The sequence below is a fragment of the Mobula hypostoma genome, chromosome 15 (assembly GCF_963921235.1).
Source record: "Mobula hypostoma chromosome 15, sMobHyp1.1, whole genome shotgun sequence".
Taxonomy (NCBI): Eukaryota; Metazoa; Chordata; class Chondrichthyes; order Myliobatiformes; family Myliobatidae; genus Mobula; species Mobula hypostoma.
The window spans coordinates 59,461,952-59,471,298 of record NC_086111.1 but is presented as its reverse complement, the minus strand read 5'-3'; the positions used below and the strand labels follow the sequence as shown (position 1 = coordinate 59,471,298).

Below are 9,347 nucleotides of genomic sequence, written 5' to 3'. Positions count from 1 at the left end.
ACACAGCTCTGAAGCCACACAAACTGTGGTCTGTGGTCAAAGCATATGTACTTTGATCATAAATTTACTTTGTCCTTTGAGTACATACATCTTACTTAGCAAATTCCTGCTTGCAAAGATGAAGTCACAGAGGAGAGAGCAAACAATTTTTTAAGAATGGAATGCACAGGAGATAAAGTTAGAAAATAAAATACATAAGATTAAACACCACTCTCAAGTTTGGAAAAGCTGCCATTTTATTTTAAGTTTTGTTCCATTTAATGCCATTGACATTGTTTTGAATTTACAGGGTAAAGACACAAATCTTGACTGTGGTATCTTCCATAAAATTGCCTGAATTGAATAAAATTGCCAGTGAACTTATGAACCAGAAGCAGGACTCATTCACCCAGTCCTGCTCTGTCATTCAATAAGATCAGGCTGATCCTATCTTATGTACAAGAACCGAAATGAGACTTTGCAAATTTATGATGTATCAATTTGAGAGCTTTTGTGCTGGGTGGTTACAGCTATCAATCCGCCCAAGCAGCCTTTGACTAGCAAATAATCTAACACAATAGTAAAAAATTACTTTATTTGTATTTTTATAAAGTGAGTCACACATATAGTAAAATAAAGGAAAATACAGTTTACCTTGCTCTTGAAGTACACAGCAAATTGTGCAGCTGCTCTCTCTCTCCCCCCAAAGTAAAAATAGGTTACAGGCTTTGTTTTGGATGTGCATTTTGGAGTTGGAAATGCATACAGAGTATCTGCCATTCTGCACATACAGTCTACTAACTTCAACATTCCCAAACCTTGTTTATGCTTTCATTCAAGGACCATCTATTAGTTCACAAAACACTTCCTTCTCACTTGAGGATCTTTATTCCAGATACCTACACAAAACTTCTGAGAGAACACAGTGAGACATACTGGCCCAAGTTCAGGGAATCTCAGCGAATCGCAGAGGCACAGTTTCTGGCTCTTCCAGCCGCATCTACTTCGGCAGCCCTAATGGAACATTCACTGGCCGCGTCAGGCGGCACCCGGAGTATTGTCAACAATTTTGGGCCCCATATCTCAGAAGGGACGTGTTGTCATTGGAGAGAGTCCAGAGGACATTCACAAGGATGATTCCAGGAATGAAAGGGTTAAGATATGAGGTGCTTTCGGCAGCTTTAGGCCTGTTCTCACTGGAATTTAGAAAAATGCATGGGGATCTTATTGAAATATATCGAATGCTGAAAGGACTAGATGGGGTGGATGTGGAGGGAATGGTGGGGGTTATCCAGACTAGAGGGCACCGCCTCTAAATTGGGGGGGGGGTGACCTTTTAGAACAGAAGTAAGCAGGAATTTTTTTTAAGTCAGAGGGTAGTAAATCTGTGGAATGCTCTGCCACAAACTGTGGTGGAGGCCAAGTCCGTGTGTATATTTAAGGCAGAAGTTGATTGTTTCCTGATCAGTCAGGGCATCAAAGGATATGGCGAGAAGGCAGGTGTGTGGGGTTGAATGTGCTCCAGGATCAGCCATGATGGAATGGTGGAGCAGACTCGATGGGCTGAATGGCCTAATTCTGCTCCTGTGTCTTATGGTGGTATGTTAGGGATTTAAACTGCAACTGAAGCCAAGCACCCACCAACTTTAGATACAAGTACGACAACGTACAACTCTGAGATGGCTACAGTTAAAGCTTGTTACCAAAAGAGTACTGCATGGGAGCTTGTCCAATAACTCCACGATCTGGAGTTGGAGGCTACGACTATACCTTGCTGCAGGGTTATTCCCATCATCAATCACAAGCTCCCTTCAATTTTTTATTTGAAAGATTCCTGGCGAGAAGTGTCAGAGTCATCAGCACAGACTTGCTGATTGGTTTCAGTTCCAGAGACCACATTTTAATGACACAATGCCAATTAATCTAACTTTTGTTTGGTTACCAGGACTAACGGAAATATCTGTCTCACTTAGAAGTGGCTCTACGAGGCTAAGTTTACTTAATTCAGCATAGAAATTACAAATGTTATAGCTGGCTGCTTATGGACATAAATTTCAGTACTGCAGTTTTAGAACTGTTCTCTAAAGTTATCAGATACATTTTGTGTATAATGTGGCAATGGAATAAATACATATATATTTATTGCTGCAATAATATTTATAGTAGCAGCAGCACAATGGTTAAAAAAATCCTCCCCATAGTGTTCACTGGCATTTGCCATTCTGTCTGGATCATAACTATGGCATTTAATTTCCCATTTGAGCTGTTCGGCTGTCTGTATTTGTCACTTCTGCTATTTATGTCAGAAGAGCTCACCCAATTAACATTTCGTACACTAAGTCGGAGTTAAATCTGTCACTTTTTGTGATTTTGTCTAAAAATATATATATTTCATATTAATGACTTTGAGCCAATGTTGTATGTTTTCTTGTTAGAACTTACATTTTAATGATAATCTAATATTTTGGTTGTTCATTTAATACTTCTAAAAGACACAACTATTTCTTTGGGACTCAAATGCACTTGTTAAGCATTCTTTATAGGACAGTCCCCTAGCGTTCTCTTCCTCAAGTTGCAAAGACTAACAAGTAGGAGCCGGAATGATACAATTTAGTCTCCATCCAGTAAAGCAAGTTAATCTGGCCGACAAGTTTAACATTGTGTTAAGTAAGGTGCGTAAGACATTTTTTACGAACTTGCTTGGGGAACAGGAGTTGTAGGTTTATGGGAAGCGTTCGAAGTGCTCGATGAACAAATCAGCAAAGCCAGCTTGCAGATCCTAATCCTCAACAGGAGATAAGCAGTGGATTTCCCAGGGACTGGTGACTCTGAGCTTTTTCCAAAGACTTGCCGGATAGAAGGTCACAAGCAGCAAGTTCATGATACAAGGCATTCAGTACCTCCAGGATGTGAGTCTTTCCTGTAAGAAAGAATCAATAAATCATTTTTTTAGATGAACAATTTATGCTTTCTACACTATTGCTAGGGGGAATGTTAGACACAGGATCTGACTTGTTTGGACATGCAGCATAAGGCAGCTGTTCCTGTATTCATAGGAACAATAAAGTACAAAGTGCTTCTTTGTTGATCCATAATATACAGTGGAGAAAGATGCTGTCAGAAGTAATAGCAAAAACAAAATAAATCCATAGAAGGGGATCAAGCGAATGTAAACTTTCCTCAAAAATACTATTCAAACCCAAAAAGAGGCTCTGCAAATTACAATGTATGAATTCCATAATGATTAAGACCTTCAGATACAGGAGCAGAACCAGGATACCTGGCCTATCGAGTCTGCTCCGCTTAACTATACAGGTAACTGCAGTGCATGTGCTCTCTAACCTGCACATCAAACCTTGATGATTTCAGACTCCTTACCAGCTTCCTCTGTCTCACTCCCTGAAAATTTCACCACTATTTTCAAATCTCTCCCCACTTGTAGCTGTGGCCATTCACTTTAACACTAGAAAATATTTGGTGCCACGTCACTTCGAGTCCCTGGCTCAGGGAGGGCCCTCAGCTGACTTTCTAGCCAGTAGAATAATGTTGGGGGTCATTCTAACGATGTCCGCAAAAACCTCATGAACAGATAGAACTTGATTTCTGAAGGTTCAAAGGACGTTGTCAGATTTCCCGGTGAGGTTTTGACAGTGTTGTTTCAGCACAGTGTTCCCTATTGACATTACACGTTTATTGGTTGGCATCCAACTGTCTCGAAGGACAATGGGCGATAATGATCATCACAAGCCTGGGTGATGATCAGTCATCAAGATCCCCCTCTCGGCCTCACCAGCGTAGTCCAAAGGAAAGCTTATGAAGCAATACGTTTGGCACCAGCTTGGCTGCAGGAGCTGCTGGAATCATGTTCGATAACATCTGGCCCCCTTCGGGGCCCCATTCCGGATCTGCTGTCTGGGTTGGGTCCCGTAGCCTTCCTCTCTCCCAAGGCTGCCCACAAGGCAGTGGGGTTATAAACATGTTTATAGTTCCCAGCAAATGGGACCTCTGCAGTCACTTCTCTGTGGGACCTATGACCGATACCCTCGTAGCCCCATTGCAGTAGTGCTGTTGTGGCAATAAATGGGGAAGGAAGAAGGGCACGGAGAGCTGGATTGGGGGGGTTGGTGAGTTGTTCAGGACGGTGAGAAGTACACATGGGAGGCATGTCCTGCGTTCTGGGAACCACAGTGAGTCTCTAAGACTTCAGGCTGATTTTCCAGGTATGGGGCTGCTTGAGAGTTACAAGTGCCATGCCCAATTGTCTGTATTGTAGGGAAGCCCTAGAATGCGGGCAAATGCCTGTGGCTGCTTTGACCTCCCCATGCAGCAGTGAGAGGCAATCTGTGGACGTGGTGGTGATCGGAAGCAGCAGCAGGTTGAGGCTGGGGGCCGGAGACTGACTGTGATTCTGATCCCCACTGGCGAAGCAATAAAGTATGTAACTGAGATTGTGTTTGAGGATGAAGGGGGTTAAAGACTGCAGCTCCACCACAAAACTGTCAGTTCAGAACAGCGAGCTTGAAAATTTCCCTGCGGGAGTTACATGCCGGGGGAGAAAAGCATTAGAATTGTTAACACGTATACTGTTTACTTGTCTGCTTCATGCAAGCAAGAAATGTCATTGTGCTCGGGTGTATTGTATACGACAATAAACCATTTATAATCTGAAAACAAAACTCCCGCTGTAAAATGAAAAGGTGTATTTCTTGATGGGAATCTAGACGCTGAAACTTGTGTGCAAAATTCTATGTTAATTGGTCATTGTAAATTATCCCGTGATTAGACTAGGGATAAATTGTGGTTAGGGTTAAAACTAGGGATAAAAGGCCCAGAAGGTCTTATTCTGCATTGTATCTCAATCAATCATTCAGTCAATAAATATATAGACAGACATGTGAATTGATGGCTAATCATTCTTTTCCTTTTCGTGATATTTTCATTTTATTCTGTTTTCCTTACGAAATCTTGAATTTTTACGTAATATATTGTCAAAGTCTGCTGATCGTGGAAAGAAGTATCATCAGGTTCATATGGAGTAGCTGGAACAAAACTTCGTGTTGAAAATATCCTGGTCTGTAGAAGAGAATGAGAGAACATTTTTGCCAATTCAAGAGACCACAGCAAATAGGAAATATCAGAAAGAGAAGACAAATAGAAGTCCTGAACTAGCTATAAAATAAAAAACAATAAACATAAATTTTATATTATTTTCTAGCTCATCATCTTTCCCCTCAACACCCCTGCCCCCTGTTTCTACTCTAGCATTCCCCTGCTTCCCAGTCCTGAAGAAGGGGTTTGACCCATAACGCCAACTGTTTATTCATCTCCACAGATGCTGCCTGACCTGCTGAGTTCCTCCAGTATTTTGTGTGTGTTGCTTTGGATTCCCAGCATACAGAGAATTTCTCCCATTTAACGTTTAGTGTTAAAAGTCTTTTTTTTAGAAATTCATCTGGTAAAAAACATGTTCAAAAGTAGCTGCAACACACATCAAGTTGCTGGTGAACGCAGCAGGCCAGGCAGCATCTCTAGGAAGAGGTGCAGTCGACGTTTCAGGCCGAGACCCTTCGTCAGGACTAACTGAAGGAAGAGTGAGTAAGGGATTTGAAAGTTGGAGGGGGAGGGGGAGATCCAAAATGATAGGAGAAGACAGGAGGGGGAGGGATGGAGCCAAGAGCTGGACAGGTGATAGGCAAAAGGGATACAAGAGGATCATGGGACAGGAGGTCCGGGAAGAAAGACGGGGGGGGTGGGACCCAGAGGATGGACAAGGGGTATATTCAGAGGGACAGAGGGAGAAAAAAGAGAGTGAGAGAAAGAATGTGTGTATAAAAATAAGTAATAGATGGGGTACGAGGGGGAGGTGAGGCATTAGCGGAAGTTAGAGAAGTCGATGTTCATGCCATCAGGTTGGAGGCTACCCAGACGGAATATAAGGTGTTGTTCCTCCAACCTGAGTGTGGCTTCATCTTTACAGTAGAGGAGGCCGTGGATAGACATGTCAGAATGGGAATGGGATGTGGAATTAAAATGTGTGGCCACTGGGAGATCCTGCTTTCTCTGGCGGACAGAGTGTAGATGTTCAGCAAAGCGGTCTCCCAGTCTGCGTCGGGTCTCGCCAATATATAAAAGGCCACATCGGGAGCACCGGACGCAGTATATCACCCCAGTCGACTCACAGGTGAAGTGATGCCTCACCTGGAAGGACTGTTTGGGGCCCTGAATGGTGGTAAGGGAGGAAGTGTAAGGGCATGTGTAGCATGGACAGCAGTTGAAAAGCGTTGAAGTCCAGGTGATCTGGGTAGGTGGTCAACAATGGAAACCTTGAGATGAAAGTCAGAGGAAGGGGAGGTTGGCGATGGTGTATTGGGAGTGGCCTGGGAGCAGGCTATATTCTCCAGGGTCAGGGAAGAAGCCCGACCTGCAGAAACATAAACAGGTCACAGATGGAGAAAGCGTGGTGCCACTAAAATGGTGTAAGACAGTGAAGGGACCTAAAAAGCAACTTTAACATGGTAACAACAGACACAATATGACACAAAGTCTTCAAATATATAGCAAAAGGGAAGGAACTGAAAAACTAGTGACATCCCTATCAAGCCAAGAGGAGAACATCAGCAAAATCTGTTTTTTGTTAACCTGAATACTTTTTTAAAAATGTCATTACATAACATCCTGTTTGGCTAGATAGTTCAACGGCTGTTTATATACTTGAAATAATTCTGGAATGCAAGACATGACAAACATTAATCTTCCAAAGACATTATGCTGCAGGAAAGTATTCTCATTATACTGCTGTGCTGGCACATTCAACGCATCACAGCATCACAGAATAATGCAGGAAGGAACAGTCAGTTCACAGGATCTGAGCTGATCCTTTGCCAGAACGATTCCAATTAATCCTTTGACCCCTATCATTTTCCTCATTGCTCAGAAGTTTATTTTCCCCCTCAAAGATGTATTTGCTTGGACTGGATCATCTTTGGTCTGGGCTGCTCCACACATCGCACCCATTGGATTGCACCATCCAGTGACAGACACGAACTGATCCTCCGACCCTGACAGACGTGCTACAAGACGAAGGGATCTGCACGATTTCCCCATATTGCTACTGTTTCCGATTGTCACAAAAAAACTGTGGGTCAATTGTTTAAGAAAAATAACAAGATGGCTTGAGTCGCAAAACTAGACAGAGGTGCTTTTATTTACCTCAAAACAAGACAAAAACTGGAAAAAAACAATATATATAGCTACCCTCAGACTAAACACAAAGGAAAACTAACCCCCAAAGCCTTGGTAACCTGAGGCTGATAACTGCTAAGCCCCTCCCCCTAGACCAACCAAAAGCTAATTAATGCAATTATCCAATTAAAGATGGTATCCTCCACCATCAGCACACCTGCTCGGGTTGCTGCTGCCTCTATGAGACAGCTCCAAGCAGCAGCTCTGTTTCAGACCCAGTCACTATTACTGCTGGGGACGAGTGTTTTTACTGAGTGCGCTATGTGCCATCCGTAATCAGTGACGGGCCTTCGTCACACTGATGTTATTTATCTTAAATTAATGTCTTCTGTTACTGATTTGTCTGTCAGTTTTTACTTATTACCATACTGAAACTATTAATGATCATAAATAATATCAAAAGTTCTGCACTCCAGGTAGAACGACTCCAACTTTTCCATTCTCCCCTTCCAGCTGAAGTCGCTTAACTTGGTATCATTTTCACAAACTTGCCAAGGCCATCGTATCTCATTAAAACCCAATGGATTGTATTACTCTGCTTTGGTAGATGATAGTCTTCCAAGGTATGGATCAGGTGGGAAGGAAAGGCATTTAGACCAAAAGCTCAGGAATCAGATTGGCAACATTTGCAAATGGGACTACAACGAATGGGACAGCGCGGTAGCGTAGTGGTTAGCACAACGCTTTACAATACCAGAGACCTGGGTTCAATTCCTGACACTGCCTGCTTAGGAGTTTGTACATTCTCCCCGTGACTGCATGGGTTTTCTCCGGGTGCTCCAGTTTCCTCCCACAGTCCGAAGACGTACTGGTTGGTAGGTTAATTAGTCATTGTAAATTGTCCCGTGATTAGGCTAGGATTAAACCGGGGGATTGCTGAGCGGTGTGGCCTCGAAGGACGGAAAGGATCTATTCTGCAAAGAGTCTATTCCACACGGCATCTCAATAAAATAATACAGGCAACATGGTCAGCATGAATGAGTTGGGTCAAGGGGCCCATTACCATGCTGTTTAACACTATAACAAGATCATATATAAAGATTAGGTTTATTTGTCACGTGTACACCAAAACATCCCAACATTCAGTCAAATGCCTCATTTTGTCTCAACAACCTACACAGTCCAAGGATGTACAGGAGGCACCCCTTAGGTGTACACGTGCTTCTGGCACCAACATAGCGCACCCACAACTTACTAACCCGAGCCATCTTTGGAACATGGGATGAAACCAGAGCACCCCGAGGAAATCCATGTGGTCCCGGTGAGAACGTACAAATACTTTACAGGCAGTGTCAAGTCAAGTCGCTTTTATTGTCATTTCAACCATAACTGCTGGTACAGTACACAGCAACAACGAAACAACGTTCCCCCAGGACCATGGTGCTACATGAAACAATGCAAAACTACACTAGACTACCTGAAACAACACAAAAACTAAATTAGACTACCTGAAACAACACAAAAACTAAACTAGACTACCTGAAACAACACAAAAACTAAATTAGACTACCTGAAACAACACAAAAACTAAATTAGACTACCTGAAACAACACAAAAACTACATTAGACTTCAGGCCTACACAGGACTACATAAAGTGCACAAAACAGTGCAAGACAGTACAATAATTAATAAACAAGACAATAGGCACAGTAAAGGACAAATTATGGTACAATATAATAATAAATGATGTAAATGTAAATGTAAACAATGTAAACAATGTTTTAACAGGAATTGAGAAAGAAATGAGCAAAAGTCGCAAAGGGAGTGCAGCGGTGTTCAGTTGAGTGAGTGAGTGAGTGTGTGTGTGTGTGTGTGTAGGTTGGTGTCAGACTAGACTCTGGGAATTGAGGAGTCTAATGGCTTGGGGGAAGAAACTGTTATACAGTCTGGTGGTGAAGTCGAACCTCAATTGGAGATCACTGGTGCTCTACGGCTGCTGTGCTACCATGCTGCCAAATATTGATCACAATGTTCTCCACAATTGTGACTTCATTGCGAGGAGTAAATGAATGAAAACACGTTTACTGCAATTATACAAGGCTTCGGTGGGATCATACTCAGTCTTAGTCTCCGTCCCCAAGGAAGAATATATTCATCTTCAAGGTTCTCTAGATGGCACGTACTT

The 9,347-nt window shown here is 42.6% G+C and overlaps 1 protein-coding gene across 1 annotated transcript in view; it reads right to left on the bottom strand.

Annotated features, from left to right (window-relative positions):
* Positions 1-234: 234 nt before the first annotated feature.
* The window catches only part of efcc1 (EF-hand and coiled-coil domain containing 1), an 83,322-nt gene continuing 74,209 nt past the window's right edge, over positions 235-9,347 (bottom strand). The window contains 1 exon segment of the mRNA XM_063068142.1: positions 235-2,899. Coding sequence (XP_062924212.1) covers positions 2,766-2,899 — 134 coding nt within the window. The 3' untranslated portion in view covers positions 235-2,765.